Raw genomic sequence first — 18,587 nt, 5'->3', positions numbered from 1 at the left:
CTTGCGCATGCGCAGTGGCTTCGACGCTATTTCTTTGGGGAACGTTTGGGGCCCCTATTCTAAAGCTCTCTAATAAAGCTATAAGACTGGTAAGTCTTAGGAGTGAAAATCAACGGTGAATATCTCAACAACCTCGGTTCGGTTTGCAGATGACGTTGTCCTGCTCAGCAACACTGTATATGGGGAAGCATTACAACAAATGATTTTGGACCTTAACCAAGAAGATGTAAGAGTGGGGTTCAAGATTAATATGGCACAAGACAACGATAATGTTCAATAGCCTGGCAAGGGAACAAGAATTAATGTTCGCCAGTCAGCCTCTAGAGTCTGCGATGGAGTACGTTTACCAAGGTCAATTTACTCACAGGGGCCTCTGATCATGAGAAGGAAAATTACAGAAAATAAATAAGGGTTGGAGTGCATTACCAAATCCTGACTGGGAGCTTACCACTGTCATTGAATAGAAAAGTACAATCATTGTATTATTCCGGTTCTTACGCATGGGGCAGAAACTTGGAGGTTAACGAAGAAGTTCGAGAACAAGTTAAGGACCACGCAAAAGAGCGATGGAGCGAAAATCGTTAGGCGTAACGTTAACAGAAAGGAAGACAGCGGTGTGGATCAGAGACCAAACGGGGATGGCCGATATTCTAGTTGACATTAAGAGAGAGAAAAAAAATATATAGAGAGAGCTGGGCTGGCCACGTAAATAGTGTGGTGGATAACCATTAGGGTTACAGAATGTGTACTAAGGAAAAGGAAGCGCAGTCGAGGAAGGCAGAAAACTAGATGTGGTGATGAAACTAGGAAACTTGCAGGCGCAGGTTGGAATCAGCTAGCGCAAGACAGGGGTAATTGGAGATCGCAGGCAGAGGCCTTCGTCCTGCAGTGGACATTAGAATAGGCTCATGATGACGACGACGATGATGATGACGAAATAGTCATAGTGTAGAAATGTTTTAATAATAAACTGCGCTTCTGTAATATTTAAGAGGCCACTCTTCCATGAAGGGAGCACTCATTCTCCAGATAATAATAAAAAAAAAACTCAAGAAAGAAAAAGTAAATATGAACCGGCGGCCACGCCGCCCTAAAGTCCCCGCCCTACCTTGCATGTTTGGCACCGTCTTTATGCTCGGGCGCAGGGCCTGTATTCACAAAAAAGCTCGTACCCTAGAAATGTTCGTAAGAGAAAATTATAGTCAATCCCTATGCTGGACAGCCAGCCCATTGCGAAGATCTCCTACGAACGAGAAGGTTTGTGAACTCGGCTCCAGATAATCGTTTGCGGGTGACGAACGATTACATTGTATTCAGTCCAAGAACTGGGGACTAAAGACTATATATACACGATGGCGCCGCATCCAGGAACTATATTCAGGGTATTAACAGCGCCTCTTGCTCATTTTGTTTACCCGTATCGCTAATCATCGCCAGTTGGTTTACCTGCCTCCTTTATAGCCGCCGGCTCTTCGAGCAGCATTTCGCTGCGCCGACGCCAACATAATCACGTGAAATGCATAGAAATTCAACACGCAGCTCCTTCAGTAAGGACAAAGTAGAAAGGAAAAAGAAGCGCATTCTTAAACTTGTTGATAATGCCTTATGCTCCCCTAATTAAGTTCGCTCCTGGAAGAAACTATGGAGCGGAGGACTTACGCAAAACTCAAAAGTGTAAACAGGAGCACACTAGTTAGGCAAATTTCGAATTCACAAGTACTTACGACGGGTTGAATGTACGCAAGGAACCTTTTTCTCGCATGTGCTCGTATGAGAGAGAGAAGAAAAGTACGTAAGAAGACTTTGTTCGCACACATATTCTTTCGCCCAAGAGAGAGAGAGAGAGAGAGAGAGAGAGAGAGAGAGGTCAAAAGAGAGTACGGGAAACGGAACACTCTTGAAGCAACACGGCGGTGGCTATAGGTGTCAATTAACGGAAGCGAAAAATGCACGACGCTGTCAGCGAGATTAACTATAGCTCGCACCTGCGTAACAGGCTTCCCACAAAAGACAGGCATGAGGAGCTGGTAAACTAGCCTACAACGCACTCCCCAAACCTCTAACCTTCTTAGGCTGGAAAAAAGAAGTAAAGAAAAAAAGAAAGAAAGAAAGAAAGAAAGAAAGAAAGAAAGAAAGAAAGAAAGGAAGGAAGCTACACCATAACCTCCCGAGTGCAGACGACGCCCTTGGTTTCGAAGCAGACGCAGAAAAAGAAAAAAAAAAAAAGAAGAAAACTGCTGCGCAGAAGCAGACGAAGCCTCCGAGGAGAAGTAAGCCAGCAAAATAACCAAAAACGTGCAGAACTCACCGAAGCAGAAGGTAAAGAAATATCTTCAAACAACAAATCCTAGTACTAAACATCCTGCCAGACATCCACGTGGATAACACATACAGGTATGCGTGCACACACAGACAGTGAAAGGAAAGACGTAGTGCTACGAAAAAAAAAAAAAAGACACGATATAGGAAGCGGCTTTTCTAAGCAAATGCCAATCCAAAAGACGCGAACACGTGGTATAAAAAACAGCCCTGCTCGCGATGCGCCGAGTATACGGCTACGGAGGACCCCGCGAACTCACTGTACGGCTAAGGTTCCTTTTACGTGTTGTGTTCATAATACGCGGCAGCATCAGGAGAAACCGGTTCCACAAAAGGCGCTGACGACCAGCAACCAGCCATTATTCGCTTTCTCCTAGCGGCCCCCGCCCCATTCCCCCCCGCTTGCATGTTCTTTTTCTTATTTCATCATTCATTTGCCGTCAAACGTTCGTTCGTTGCACCGCCGTTGCGAGCAGCACCGTTCGGAAGAAGCACGCAGAAGCAGCCGAATCGGCACGTTCGGTCGGCAGCAGACGGCATCCAGCTGAGGAAAGACGCCCTTGGCAGACGACGACCGCCCGCCGAAGAATTGGATGGACTACTTTTGCCCCACCCCCGCTTTTTTTTTTTTTTGCCGCTGTTTCGTGCATTTCTCTACTCTCTCAGCTCTATCCTTCATACCCCAGCTGCTACACGAGCCCCGTAAGTATACGCTTGACGCTTCGGATACAGGAAAAGGGTCGAGACCTATCCGGTATGCAAGTGACTTGGAGTCTGCTATTGCAAACAGAAGTACTAGCAGACGAAAGACCCTTGTGGACGGTAACGAACAATGGCTAGTCCGCCAGTCAAAAGGGCCCCTGAAATTCCTTCATGCATAGTAAAAAAATAAAAGTGCGGCATCGATGAAAGGGTCAGGGGTTCGTAACAATACCCGGATTTCTTTGGCAGTAAAGCCGAGCGGAACGGAGTCTTCGTAGTGCAGCGGTTTCGTGGTAGCTTTCTATGGTTGTGGGTAAGCCAGCGGGAATGGACCCTTTCACCGATGGGTGCGTGTATCTTGCGTTAACAGAGTCGTTTGAAAGTGGTGAAAAGCCGGGTGAAAGTTCGCTTTGTCGTTGTCACCGTTAGGACTAGACAGGAAGCACCATAGGGGCGGGAGGGAGATGGGAGGATGCCGTTGTGTGCGTGGACTAAGCAGCAACAAAACACGTTCTTTTCTTTTTCCTTTCCTTTATTTTTTCCGGGAACGGGAGCCGTGTCGCGAATTTATAGTAACTCCAGCAGCAAAATCAGTAGCGAATATATTAAACATGCACAACCAGCAAGCAATAGCGCGATGACAACAAACCGATTACAGAACTTTAAGGAAGATTTTGGTTTGGCGCACCCAAAGTTGAGGGACGCTAATCACCAGACTTGCAAATAAGAAAGCAAAAGGAGTGCGAAAGAACGCGAGCAGGGCGTGGGGCTTTGGGTTTGCAATGATGCTTCGGTGCGCTAGTTGTCAAACCCCCTATTTAGCGCCAAATAGGCGTAGAAGGCCAAGCACACAAGACACGATCCTGTGCTGTCCACTTGTGTTCTACGTCTTCCTTAACGATAGTTAAAAATGTCTCAATTTCTGGAATATGCACCAACGAGCGCAAGTTTCTTATCTAAAGAAGCCAATACACTTTAGTTCGAATTACTGCTGTACTAACGGTAAGTTTTTCTGACCGCAGCTTCAGTTACCGTCCACGTTCGGGAAAGTCTTTCTTTGTGAACATATAAACTTGATAGCCTTGACTGTACAGGGCGTCGAGTTCTGTATGCGTTTCGACGGTTCTGTTCAGTGGAACTCGACTCTACAGAATTGCGTCAGACTGCAGTAGAACTCGCAGTAGTTTTCTTTGCACAGAGATAGACATGACGATGGATTCGACTACACGTGGCGCAGAGTTCCACAATACAAAGCACTGACTCCTCATAACGGTCCACCGCCATCCTGTAACAGTTCCCCTACACTCCTCGACAAAGGGAGGCAGTGCGGTATTGGCACAGCTTGAACCCGGCAGCAACGTGAGCCCTGTATCCACGCAGCAGCGTTCTGCATGAAGGCGCATGTCTTCATACGCTACCAATTTCACTGCCGATGCACCGTACTGAGTTCCACTACCCTTATCATCCGAAACGGTCCTCTCCCGCGCATCCATGTAGACACGCTGCGCCTTCTGGCGGCGGCGCCGTGAAGTTTGCGCATACCTAGTGGCAGTGGCCTCAGTTTACATCGAAGACGTTCACTGAAGAGCAGCACATACACTGTGGCGCATACTCACGTGAACTGCCTTTTAGACTGCACAAAGTTCGGGATAGGCCCACAATTTCAGACTGCAGCATCTCCGGGATCGGCCCGCGTTTTCCGTGGGATAACTAGCTAGCCGGAAAGAAAACTGGTCAGACAATGCGATGAATGCTATTCCCATCGAAGCAAACAAACAATAAACTGAAGAACCAGGAAGGGAGACCAGTTGGGAAACAAGATGACTCTCCCGCCATTTGTTTCTTTCCCAAACACGCAATAGAAAAAACAAAACGAAGACCAAAGAAAAGAAGCTGAAAACATCAACGGAAATATATTTTCTTTCCGTCTGTCCTTGATCATGCACGCGGTTCAGGCGGGAGCGACCGCACACACGTACAAGCTGCTCCGGCGGCACGAAGACACGCGGAGTGATGCCCGAGGTGCCGCTCCTCTCTCGTCCTCGCAACCGATAAGCATCTCCGACAGGGCGCGCTCGTCGGCTGCTCTCTCTAGAGTTACTGTATATGCTACCACAGGTAGCAGAGTTGCGCGTAGGTCCGCCATCTTGCCTGGCAAGCAACCAAATCTATGCGGCGAAGCCGCACTCTGTTTTTGCAGGCGACTTGCCTACCGTATTGTCGATCGGCCGTGGGCACTTTTGCATCGCTTATGGACTGCTTTTCCGCCTAATCGCAAACGAAGTGCATCGAAACAGCTGACTGAATAAGATCGTCAAGAAAAGGCGCCGAGATCGGTCCTCACCGAAGCTTATGCCAAGCGTATCCGCCGAGTCCATCTGCACGCTCTCGGCGCGTCTAGGCTCAGGAATCAAGAAGTCTAACAAGGATAAATCACCATATTTCAGCTTTCGCATCAGTGTCCTTAAATAAACACAAGTAGCATGAGCGCACAAACAGCACAAGTAGCGATGAGCGCCGATGTGACGCGTCATGAACACAGGTATATATGTGCTGTCGCCGAAGGATCAGTCCTAGCCTGCGCTTCTCTGACGAAGATATATGAATAGACAGACGTGTCGACTGAAAGGCATCACTGAACTAAGAAAACGTTGCATATCCTTCGCGTGAAGAACAACAAACGGCTATCCAAATCGGTAGTAACAGCCCACACAGCGTCCCGGCTCAGTGGTTCATTTAGGACTTTTTTCGAAGTTAAAATGCCAATCGCAAGTGAAAATCGGTGTTGTGGCACTTCCGAGCAAGCTACTGAATATGGACAGCTAAATTTTCTTTGTGGTACAGGCGTGAGCTTTAGTTGCTGGGCGATAGCGCATCTACCACGACTGAGCGAGACTTCTCTCTGTGAAACTAAAACTGCTTCTTGGTCCTTGACGTAGAAAATCATGCGCCGCTCTTCGGCTTCTGGCGTGGCGTAGTGGTAAAGTACCGGCCTTGGGATTTGCAGGTCCGATGTTCGAATCCTGGTTTTTTTTTTTGTTTTTTTTATTGCGCCAAAATGCTCTCTCTTTCTGTTCTCAAAAAATATGTATACGGTGTCCAGGCACCGCTTATTTAACGCGCTAGAGCTGTTTTTCGCACCAGTACCCAGTGCCTCCCAGTACGCCGCGCCTGCCCAGCACCCCAGCATCCAGCGCGCGGCACTGAGCCCATAATCCGGCGCTGCACTGGACACTGGATACTGGGTTTTGCAATAGGCATACCTGCTTATGTGCCAAAGCTCTCAACGTGTAGGCAGTCTTAAATATTACTGGTGAATAAATGACCAACCATTAGTATTCCGACTCTGGTACCCCATTAAATTTGCTGTAGAAACGTACCCACCTACTAGCAGGCACTCCATGGATATCAGCCACACCTTCAAGTGCCACTTCATTATGTGCCTTTTCACTGCAGGGATTCGAAAAGTAACCTTCTGTGGGAGTGTAGTGAAAGTTTTTCTCTCACAGGATTGACGTAGCTACAATATGGATAATAATGCAAAACACAGTAAAGGCCCTTACCGTATGGTAAATAACGACATTAATTCCTCTTGAATCCTGCTTCACATAAGCAGTAGTAGATGAAATATCTTTACTTAGTTGTGTAACCTTTTTATGTTCAGAAACAGCAACCAAAGCAGTGCATTATCCTGAAAATGTGGCTGGATTTTTTATGACAGTTCTGTGAAAGCAGTGTGGTGCATGGGTTTGAATGGGATCGAATAAAAAGCTTTTTCGCTTTCAGAGCGATTCGTGCAGACGGGAGCAGAGCACCCGGTCATTATATCATTCCGATGGGACTGCGCGGACACTGCGATGAACCAACTGTGAGATGCGCTGCGCACGTTGTGTTGTTTCTCCGCAGCTACTGCGCACGCGAACAGCGAACGCCAAGATCGGCCGGATTCGCTTTGAATTTGACTGGCGATAACTTGTGTCAATCCAGTTCGCTCTAGCGGCGGCGGCGGGAAATACAAAAATTGGCCCGGGCATCTGCTTCTCCGCAATGCACGGTTGCTTGACTACCACGTGATGACGCTCTGCCAATAGGGGCGCTAGCGGCGTGATAAAACAGACGCGCAACTCTGCTACCTGCGGTAGCATATACAGTAACTCTAGCTCTCTCCGTGCACGCGGCTCCTCGCAGGCTTGGCAGTGCAGATAACCGCCCAGAGGCGAGACCCAACCGCTCCTCTCCGAGATGAGCGGTGGTTGTTCCACCCGCACTGCCTGCCTGCTCTCCCTACAAAGGACAACCTCTCCTCCCAACCCTTTCCCATTCCTGCGCCTACTCTAACAGTTATGTATAAGGGAGGCTTGAGACAGGGCCTTCTCTCTCCCCCGCCTCCCTTCTCCACCGTACCCAAGTCATCTTCACGCACGCTCACCGCGGCAATGGAGGAGGCAAGCGCAAGGAACGGGCTCTGCCGGTAAACGTGACGGCGTACGAGGACGTCAGGGCGGTGCCGCGCAGCATCTCGGATTCCTGGTTTGTTTTCCGTTGAGCCACAATGCGTCCATATGTACAGCGAGGGCAGAAACAGAGTAGCGATGTCTCAGGCAATGGGCCCACATTCGCTGCCCCACGACAGCAATATTAGTATACTGACGCATATTTTCGAGGTTGCAGAAGCTTTACCTGCCGGGCCTTAGCACGTGCAAGGCGAAACATACTTAGCAAGTGCGAAAGTTCGATGACACCTACCAGGTGTATTGCAACAGTGCTAGTGTTGGACTGGAAGATCCAGACCTGGCGTCATATCAATATTACCGCGATGTCACGACACTGCAAAAGTTGCCGACCCATTTGCACAGGCCGCTTGTGCAAAGCACATGACGGGCAAGTCTTACGTTTAGCCTACAGTCCAGGCCCGCACTCTTCTAGCGAATCAAGGCCTGGACGTCTTGAAAATTACATCTGCAATGCCGTCAAAGGCCCAAACGGCTGGCTGCCGAGACTGTCAGGAGCATCAACCAATTTATGTCGTTCTTCTATAAATTCAGTCACACCGAACATTGTGTATATATTCCCGAATACGACAGAGCTCACAGTCTATAGTGACTCGGTGAGCCGCATTGAGTGCACGCAACCACGTGTAAAATCCACTCTCTGTCTGATAAGCACGAGCAATGCTCTGACTGGCACTGCCGCGCAAAAATTTTTGTGGTAGTCTAAATGGTACCTTGGGGGATCCAGTCTCCGGAGGAGACTGGCGATTTTCCGGGTGGTCCCATATGCTTTCCTATATTTTTTTTTCTTTTTTTTTTTCGTGCGAAACTATTGCTGGCGTCCGCTTTTGAAAAGGGAACAGTACGCAGTCGCGCTGAATCGTGCAGAGCTTTCTTCGCTTCGGCCAGTTCACTGCCCTGTATACACCAGGAGAACGGGAACATATTGATATGTAATACTGGTACCATTCTATTCCGTTATAGTGTAAAGATCGGCAGTGCGAAGAGCGGACCCTCTCCTCAAATATCCTGCTTCCCTCTCGTTATATGGCAAAGAATGACAAGCGCTTACCATGTATACACCATTATTGGATATCGAAGTCAAGTCTGTGCGGCAGTGTGCATTTAAGAAAACATGCACGAGTTAAAACCACTGAACCATGACGACGGTGATTATGGCCATTGCGAACTGCTGTCGGTTCTGGTAAACGAGGCCTTCTCCGCTCGCTTTGAGTTGTTTCACGCATTCATTGTTTTTTTCTTCGCTATTCTTTCCTTCCTTCATTCCCCTTACCCTTCCCCTAGTGCAAGGTAGCAAACCAGAATCTTCTCCGGTTAACCTCCATGCCTCCCCACCCACCCTGTTTTTTTATCTCTCCCTCTCTGAACTTGTTGTTCGCAGTTCTAAAATTTAAATCCTCTCCATCTCTTCTAACTTAATGCATTGGACCTGTATTCACAAAAACATTTATGCTGCAATTGTTCGAAAGACCAAAGTTCAGATGATCCTGATGCTGGACTTACCTTTACTAGCTTAGTCGACCTCCCAATGGCAAAAAAGCACTCGCGAAAAGAAAAGCATCGTGAATTCGGTGCCTACTCCTCGGTGCCTCTCATCATCATCATCATCATCATCATCACCATAATCATAAGCAGCAGCAGCATGGCTACGCCCACTGCAGGGCAAAGGCCTCTTCTATACTTCACCAACTACCCTGGTCATGTGCTAATTGTGGCCGTGTTGTCCCTACAGACTTATTAATCTCATCCGTCCACCTAACTTTCTGCCGCCCCCTGCTACGGTTCCCTTCTCTTGCAATCCAGTCCGTAACCCTTAATGACCATCGGTTATCTTCCCTGCTCATTACATTACAGTGCCTCTTTAAGCAAATTTTAATATACGAATGCGGCACACGGTCGATGCCTTACATATGTTTGAGACACGCTCTCTGTAGTGACATCATACGCGGATGAGCCGCGAAGAACGAAAACTGGCTGACTTTCGACGGCCGACTGGCTCGCCGTTTCAATCTCTTCGTATCTTGCTGTTTTATGAAAAAAAAAAAAAAAAACCCAGAAGCTCTCGGAAGCGCAGCGTTGCGAAGTCCGTTACGGCAGAACGCCCACGCTTGCGCCGTTTTCGTAAGAGGGGCTTGCGCATCGGAGCGTCGCGGAAGGAACTGGCGATCCTGGAAAAAAAAAAAAAAAAATGGAAATGCCGGAGTTTCGATGCGATCTCTTTCCGACTGGATGCAGCTGAAGGAGCTTCTGGAGCCTCCGTATAAATGTTGCTACTCAGGGGTACAAGACGCTGTTGTCGTCGTCGTCGTTTTTTGTTGTTGCTCGTACCGCCTGTGGGAGATTGGCGACGAAATGGGCGGAGCATTCCAAGTTATAGTTACAAAAAAATTTTCAGGACTGCTGTAGAGTATACAATGTCCAAAGGCGAAATCGCACGTTGGAAATGAGAGAAGTAACAACAGTGAGAGTCCATGATAGTAATTTGAAAAGTACAAACAAAAAGGAGAAAAAGAGATACAAATTTAACGGGGCATGAGGCTGGACTCGACAAGAAATTCCTGGGCGGCCGAGCAAACAGCCCTCAAAGTCGAGGCCCGAAACAAAAGGATACTACAGGCAGAATGGTTTCGCTCTAGAAATGGCGCACACCCGCCATGAGGACTGTACTGAACTGGAAAACAAATCGCACGGAATTGGAAAAGTCCTGTCTATAAAGCAAGAAAAAAAAAATATTGGAGGAAGCACCTTCTATAGAAACAAATGTGAACCGCGATAAACATGTACTTGCGGCGCGATACATAGGCGCTTCACGTGGTAGCTCGAGCAATAAAGCCATTTTGAGTTCATCAGAACGTTAGTGTCACGTCGAATATATTTCTCCATGCACTCACAGATGTCCGCGTTAATGCGCGATCATCTTTATCAAGTAAGTTGGTCAAGGGTTACACGTGTTACTGTCGTTAAAGTACCGATATAAAGCGTCTTGAATGGCCACTTTAGAGTCACGAGCACTTTGTTTTCTAAGCCTTAACGGTATGTGCATTGCCTTTTTGTTCTAGGAGCCTAAATTTCGTCGTACGCCTATCGAAAGACTCGTATAACCCCCAATGTCCCATATCCAATAATCGCATGTATTGAACTCGGGCTAGTCGGTCTGTCATATACAGGGAAACTGAGTACATCTTTAAAAAGAGACACCGGACACAACACACGTCCTCGCACGTTTGGACACACGACCCTAGGTCGGCAAACTCCCTCTGAGTTTATTCACTCGGACTCAGACCGCAGTACGTGAGTCGGTGGTTCGAATGAGCCCGGCTCAGTATAGAATTCAGGCGAGTGAGCCCGGCTGACTAAAATTTTGGTGAGCGTGAGTCCGAGTGCAGCGCCGAGCAAGGAAATATAATTTGTGATCGAGTTCCAGTGAGCTCCGCTTACTTTGCGAACTTGTGCATACGGCAGTCTTGTTTAAGAAGCCCTGTCCTCGTTAAACGCCATCCTCTCTCAGAAGCTCTGTCACGCCGCAAAGAGCAACCTATTCTCACACGCCCTGGCACGGGATCTTTTGAGTAAGACTGTATACACGTGAAGACGCTCCCTGGCGTATGTGTTCCCCTTTTCTTTAAGGAAGTTTAAAGGCGCATTTATGCAGTTTGGTCGCACAACAAATATACGTAAAGCGAGGTGCAGCAACGGCTTGTGCAAAAACGCAACCCTCCCCCGCGATCATTACTACCACCTCCCTCCGAGGAGGGTTGGAATTAGCTGCTGACAAGAGCAGACAGGAAAACACAACTGGCACTCGTCTAGTGGGTCCATGACGTCGCCCCCACCTGGGAGCCACAATAGGCCTATCTGCCCTAACTTACAACCCTGCAGTGGCAAATAAAGTTGTTTCTCTAAGTCTCTCTGAAAGCTTCTTTAAGCCTTAATCAAGTATGTGCATCGCGGAAACGCGAGTTAAAAAATTATGCATCCGGTCAGAGCGACAAGCTAGACAAGTGCTCCCATTGAGCAGACGGGGGCATCATGCGCGGCTGCCTCCAAATTACTGCGAAGAAAAAAAAAAAATAAAAGAGAGAAAGAAGGAAAGAGTGTCTCTGCCGTTTCACACTCGTTGTAAGAATAGCAATATTATACGACATCTAACAGACCACGAGGCGTAAGCTTTCGCGCGACGAGACTATACACGACGCTGGCGCAAGCCGCAAGACTGGAGAAGGTCCACAGCTCCTGTATACAGGATAAAAGCGGGCAGGAGCTGGAGGCGCGAGGATGGAGAGGCACTTGTAAAAGCGCGGCTAAACAGTATAAATGCGTGCCAGCTTCCGGGCGCGTCCGTCGCCACCTCCGCACGACCTGTAAGCGGCTGCACCGACAAGCGGTCGTTTCCTTCCCAGCAAGGCCGGCAGGTGTTGTCGAGAGTGCAGGTGAACGCGGCAACCTGCCCCTCGGGACCTTGCCGCGAAACAGCGCCGAGGCTCGCGGCGTATGCACTATGCGGTAGAACCTGGCTGGACGTAGCACACATCGGTCCCGTCGTCATCAACACCATCATCCCGTTTACGGCAAAATAAACGTTCGGTGGAACTAGGTTCTTGAGCACGAAAATCCATAAAGTGGACGAAGCTGCATGAGAGGGTATAATACTGCCAGTCACATCACGGCCGCGCGAAGCTACAAAGGACATCCGTACGGGCTTCTGGAAGCAAACAGCGCTAAAAACTGGGCAAGGAGGAGGCACGAGACAGTGCGCTCCTTGTTTAGTTTTTGCACTGTTTGCTTCCAATAACACGTTGCCAACTAGCCTACATCTGTAGCGGCGTTACTGCAGCCGTATATGGGCGTTTAAGAAAAGAATGCTTCGAAGTCGAATAAAAATGTGTCCTAGTCCGGGAATCGAACCCGGGGCCAACGCTTTCCCCGGGGTAGGGGGTTTTCAATTACGACGGCTGAAAAAAAATTTTCTTTTTTGATGCAATTCGTCACGGCACCCGCTGGGGTTTCGGCGCGAAAAAAAAAAAAAAAGGAACACTGACCTCGATTTTCGCTTCGAATGATCAACCTATTAACGCGAAATTAATCAAACAGTTGTTCAATAATACTTTATTAGTATAAAATGATTTGGCGCGTCTGTTCGCCCGGTATCACTTCATTACACAATATATATATATATATATATATATATATATATATATATATATATATATATATATATATATATATATATATATATATATATATAACTAGACGTAAACAAACAAACAAAACAAAAAGATCATGGGGTTTTGAGTGAGTGAGTGAGTGAGTGAGTGAAGAAACTTTTATTGCAGGTCCGGCGAGGACGCGAACTCGTCGCGCACCCGGCTAGTCCCACGTCGGGACCGGCAGGTCTAGCCCACCGGCCCGGTCGCGGGCACGCCGGACAGCCAGGATTTGCTTTTCTAGAGCGGGGCTACGCAGAAGGAAGTCCCACTCCTCCTTGATGAACTTGGGGTATGTCGACCCACACTCCCACAGCATGTGCGCTAGAGTGCAGGTCTGCCCGCAGGAGGGGCAGGCGTCGTCGCGATACACGTCCGGGTAAGCCTCGTGGAGAACGGACAGACACGGATACGTGCTGGTCTGCAGAAGCCTAAGCGAAACGGCCTGCGCCCTATTAAACTTGGGGTGAGGGGGTGGAATCATGGGGTTTTACGTGTCGAAGCCACGTCATTACCAGGCTCGCTGTAGAGGGAACCGAGGTGTCGTTCCGACCACATGAGATTCTTTAACCTGCGCGTAAATATAGGTAAGCAAGCGTTTGCCACTATTTGATTCGACCCCCGCAAAGCGCGGTCGAAGCCGCGACCTCAAGCCGAGAAGCTCTACGCCATAGCCAGGTGGGTGAAAATAAAATATAAATAAACGAACAAAAAAAAGGCACGCTCCCAGTGATGAAGCATAGAGGAAGTAACTAAATATGCAGTAGATGCGACGGTTTACCCACCCACGGCGCATGCGCATCACGAAGGGCTGTTAGCGGCAGCGGGCGCGCCCATCTCGAAACAGCCACAGGCCTCGCAATCTTTATGGCTTGACGCACTGAGAACTCGTGGAACGCTCGCGCGGTGGTGTGATTTGTGGTCCCCTTCCGAGGGTGCCACTAAATTCCCTCGGACCAAAAATTCCTCTCTGTGTGCGGACCGGAGTGAAGAAAAAAAAAGCACAGTCGCCATTTGTTGGCTCACCTCGCGGAACCAACATGACGTTGCCGCGTGTTTCACAGACAAGCCTCCCGTTTAAAACGAAAGTTTAACACGAAGGAAAAAAAAAAAATCCAGGCGACAACTTTACATTGTATGCTCTCTGCGACAGTATACGTAGAATATGATGAGTCTGACGTCTCTAGCCATGGGTAGGGTGGCTAGAATTCTAGCCACCCGACCATGGGTGACCTTGCACAGTCTCAATTAGGATGCTTCTATAGCTCGCATTTCCTAGCAACTTGCGATTTCAACAAACTGTGACGCGCTCGCGTAGGCCTCGGGGTTTCTGTTAGGTACCTCCCGAAGTGGGCGAAGTCCGCCAGTAGCGGTTACTACACCGCTCACTGAGCGTTAATAACTTCTGACCAGCTACATTTACTAAGGCGAGAAATACGCAGGCGCATGCAGCTCAAGTTTGTAAAGGCTATACTACCTCGGCTTGCTCTTGGTCGATTATGTAGTTTCTATCGTGTTGAATTAACAGTTATTTGAAAAGTTATTAGTGACCGATTTTATGTAACCGAGGTGCTATAAGTATGCGCACACGTCGCTGCTTAGAAAACCGCAGCGAAAAAAATATGCAGATCTCACGCACTGCGGGAATCGATGTAAGCGAAGCTTGCCGTGCTGGATGCTTTGATCGACGATAATTAGCGGTGATGTTGACGGCTAAAGCCTATATTTCTATAACGTTTAGGCTAACACGAGAGTGGTGAGTTGACGTCAAACGATACCTTGCGTGCACCACTGCTGTTCGTCTGCGTAGTACACAGAACACACAGGAAGAGGTGCTTCCTAGAGGCGCTGTTGTGCGCCATAGTTTATACCCTCTGAGAGGGTTGAGCGTTGTCATTGCCTCACACGGTACGTCGCATTGTGGCAGAAGTATTAAACTTGAATTGGACTATGGGGCTGTACGTGCCACAACCGCACTCGGATTACGAGGCATGCCGTAGTGGCGGACTCCGGATTAATTTTGACACCGCGTGATGACCTTTAACATGTCCCAAAAGCCAAGTGCAAGCGCGTTTTCTATTTCGTCCCCGTCGAAATGCGGCTGCCGCGATTGGGATCAAATCCACGACCTCTTGCAATGCCATAGCCGTAAAGCTAGCGCGGCGGACACAGAAGTGTTGATTTCACGATCGACCGCTGCCGTAGTGTCTCCTGGACCCTGCGGTGCACTTTAATTCTGCTTCTGCGCGCCCTGCGGAAGTTGCCCGCTTATCATATTTGCATGGCGTTTATTTTTCAGAAATAGCAGCAACGTAGCAGCAAGCTTATCCTTTGTTCCCTCTCCTTCTCTCCCCTCTACGTTCCATCTGCGTCCCCTCTGGGCTCGCACGTTAGTAGAAACGGAAGCAGTGTAGTTTCTACAATGCTTCTGAGGGGAGTCACGGATAATTACAGCGATCCAGCGGCTAATGTGGCGACGGCCAGGGAGCTCCAGAGGGTATCGTGCACATTCGACGCGGTGGGGAGAAAACGAGTTTCTCCTGTCGCCTTTCCTCTCTTACTCGCGCCTGTCATCTATGTATGCGCTCTGAACCACCCCCTGACGCGGTGTGCGCGACAGCAGCCCACAGCAGCAGCACTGGGAAAGTCGAAGGAAGAGGCACAGAAAGTTTCGCTTTAAAAAAATGTGCACGACCGCGATCCGACCGCGGCTTGCACGGGACAGACACGCGTAGTCAAATAACCCACGCTTTACGTTCTTGCTGAAAACGTGTTCGGTGTCTACTTTCGCGCTGGTTATATCACTGTGGAATATCCAACTAGGCCGGGCTCACAACTTGCCGAGAACAAACGCGTGTATATGTAAGTAAATTCACAGCGAGTTGGTGACACGGGAGATCCATCCCGCGTCGTCGCTCTTCGTGCACACCTTGGAAAATGTTATAACAACGCGCATTTCCATCACTTCGTCTCTCGCTTGTCTTCTTCAACTTTGGAGCGGTTGCTGCAGCACACGACAGCGCATCGCACCATTTTATTCGACGCGCAATCGAGGCTGCACACGCGCGTACTTCGCCCCGCTAGTGCACCAAAATGGCGGCGCTGCCCCCGTCGCCGCAGTTCGTGCATGCACCCTACCCTCTAGGTATAGCGTACCTCGAGTAAATTACAGTGAGAGAGTGAAGATTTCGTAATCCCTTCTGACACAGCTAGGGCGGGCAGTATAGGCGCCGCAGAATTAAAAGAAAGCAATTCGCGGGCGCTACTTGGAATCGGTTGGCGCAGGACAGGGGTAATTGGAGATCGTAGGGAGGCCCTCGTCCTGCAGTGGACGGACATAAAAGAGGCTGCTGGTGGTGGTGACGATATCATCTTTTTCCTGCAGGGCAACTTCACCGATTAGTTTTGCTACCGCACTGTGTCACTGTAGTTTCGCAAACTACTATCCGCTCTTCGCGGAATAAAGAATGAAGAAGGAAGAGCTCCACAATAACTCAAAGGAAATTGCATTTTCATGAGGCTAGGGCAGGAGTCTAAGAACGATAATTTTTTTTTATAAAATAAAGGTTTACCCTGCAGGATGAACAATACGTAGCACGCGAAAATATTGCGAAGACACATATATCTCGTAAGGAATGTCAGACTAATCATACAAGAATAGATAAATGTGTGATGTGTCTCCGCGAAGCCTTCTAATGTAAAGACAGTAATCAGAGGGTAATAAATATTGGCGCGGTGCACATCGGCGTGGGGCGTTTGGAAGACAGGTGACGGCGTAGATAAAAAGCGGAGTGATATGTGAATCAAAATTGGCACATTGCCGTAGGATGGTGCAATAAGCGAGGTGTAGGATTAAAACATACGTGGTGGCATTAAAGTGTCATATACCGAATATCAGCAGGCTGGAACGTGGTAGCGCGTGACACCGCCACGTTTCAAACAAAGAGGTTAATTTTTTTCAGAAGGACTTTGGTTTCAAATGGGAATCCATGTATAACCATCATCACTTCAGGGAGAACTGTCTTATGTTTCTTTTTTTTTTTCTTGTATTGTACGCATGCCCAGTAAATTGGGAATATACCACCACAGAACTAAAGTTAGCTTACCATCCGGCTAGATCTTTTTTTCGGGCAGTCACTGCCGTATCTCACTTTCTAAACGGGTTAAAGGCGAAACTAAACATCAGCATTACGATTAGGTTAGTCTATATATTTCTTTTTTTTTTTGCCAGATGCTATTGCCGTTCGCCAAGAGTAGCCATTTCGTCATTGCAGAAGCGCAGTCTTAAAATTCCTTCTATTACAAGTTCCTTTAGAGGCGGGCACATAAGGCTGCTTGCAGTGCAGTTGTGCCCAAATGAATGTGTGAGCACTACCATTTCAAGTTACCTCCCACTACAGCTGCACGATTGCACACATTTGACCACTGCGCGGCGACGAGTTCAGTTCGTCAATTATTAATATCTGCATGGACGTAGTGAGGCGTCACGTGACGCAGCTGCTTGAGAGGTCAAGATTTCGCGACTTGGAGAAACAAATTAATGTTACTGGAGAAATGGAGAGGAAAAAAGAAAATGTTGCTCGCGCCATTAAACAAGCAGCTATGGCATATGGTTTCATCGACGGATTGGATGATATTGCAAATGTTGGGCAATTTCGTCACCGCCTTTTCCACAACATATTCGACTGTCAAATGACTGACAAGAGTGAGACTTAAGAAAATATTATTCCTACTTTTTTTTTTTTTTTGATGCCTCTGCTTATTGGAGACACTGGCATTTTGACGTTTTCAATGAACGTAAGAGTCACAAACAAGCAAATATCTCAAGACTGCAAACGGAAGACACTTTCTCAAAAGAGAAAAAAAAAAAAAAACCGAACGTCTGCTTATGGGGGAGCGCGTAGGACCGTTTTCAAGTTCACGGCCGGCGAAAGCGACAAAATTACAATCGATGGTTGTTTTCTCTTTTTCTGTTTCGCTTTTCGGGTAAATGGCAAATCGCGCTTACCCGCGCGGTTCCCGGAAGGACTTTTGACACGGCCTGTCCTCAACATGCCTGACAGGAGACAGGCGATGCTGTCACAAACACGACCGCGTTCAAACAAAGCAACATCAGCGGCCTCTGCTTTCGCTTTCCGATAAATTCCATGGACCACGGTCCGCTAAGTCAACGACATCCTCCCCACGGGCACGACCTAGGTAGGCACCGAATCACTACATTATAACATGGGGCCCGCGCGTCATACCAAATAAAAGCGTAGAATCGCTCCGCACCGCCAGACGAACGGACAAAAGAAGTTAAACCGGAGAAGTTCTCTATGCTTTTTGGCTGGCTATTTACAAAAAAAAAAAAAAGAAATAAGTATTATTTCATGCCGTAACGTCCACGAGCTCAACGACGACGACAAGCACGTCCGCATCATGCTACGTGATGGGAGGGACTCGCTCGGGAAGAGAGAGAAAACTGAAGAGCAACACAACTCACCGGCGGTGGAGCAGCACGCGCTGTTCGGCGTCGTCAATCCGAGTTTCAAATCCATGACGATGTAACACCGGCGGCGTCAACAACAACCGCGCACAGAAAACCACCACGGCACAACGACGGGGCGCGCTCCTTGTTCAAACCACGCACGGCGTCGACACAAGCGTCATCGCCCACAGACACAGCGCCGTCGCGTCTCCAAGCTGCTCCCACAACAAAGCGCGCCGGGGCGCTTCGTCTACTGCGAGTTCGCGGCGCGAGCGTACCGAAGCCGCCGAGAAGCGCCCGATGGCAAGCGACCGGCGCCCGCCAGAGGCGCTGGCGCCATAACGCGGTCCTGTTGAGAACTAAATGTGGCTCGGATGCGAA

The 18,587-nt window shown here is 48.6% G+C and overlaps 1 protein-coding gene across 1 annotated transcript in view; it reads right to left on the bottom strand.

Annotated features, from left to right (window-relative positions):
• LOC142587865 (inactive tyrosine-protein kinase 7-like) overlaps window positions 1-18,478 on the bottom strand; it is a 173,426-nt gene extending 154,948 nt beyond the window's left edge. Inside the window, exon 1 of the mRNA XM_075699185.1 lies at window positions 18,222-18,478. Coding sequence (XP_075555300.1) covers window positions 18,222-18,276 — 55 coding nt within the window. The 5' untranslated portion in view covers window positions 18,277-18,478. The remainder of the gene's footprint in view (window positions 1-18,221) is intronic.
• Window positions 18,479-18,587: the final 109 nt, after the last annotated feature.

The sequence above is a fragment of the Dermacentor variabilis genome, chromosome 7 (genome assembly GCF_050947875.1).
Source record: "Dermacentor variabilis isolate Ectoservices chromosome 7, ASM5094787v1, whole genome shotgun sequence".
Lineage (NCBI taxonomy): Eukaryota > Metazoa > Arthropoda > Arachnida > Ixodida > Ixodidae > Dermacentor > Dermacentor variabilis.
This window is presented reverse-complemented; position numbering and strand designations above follow the sequence as displayed.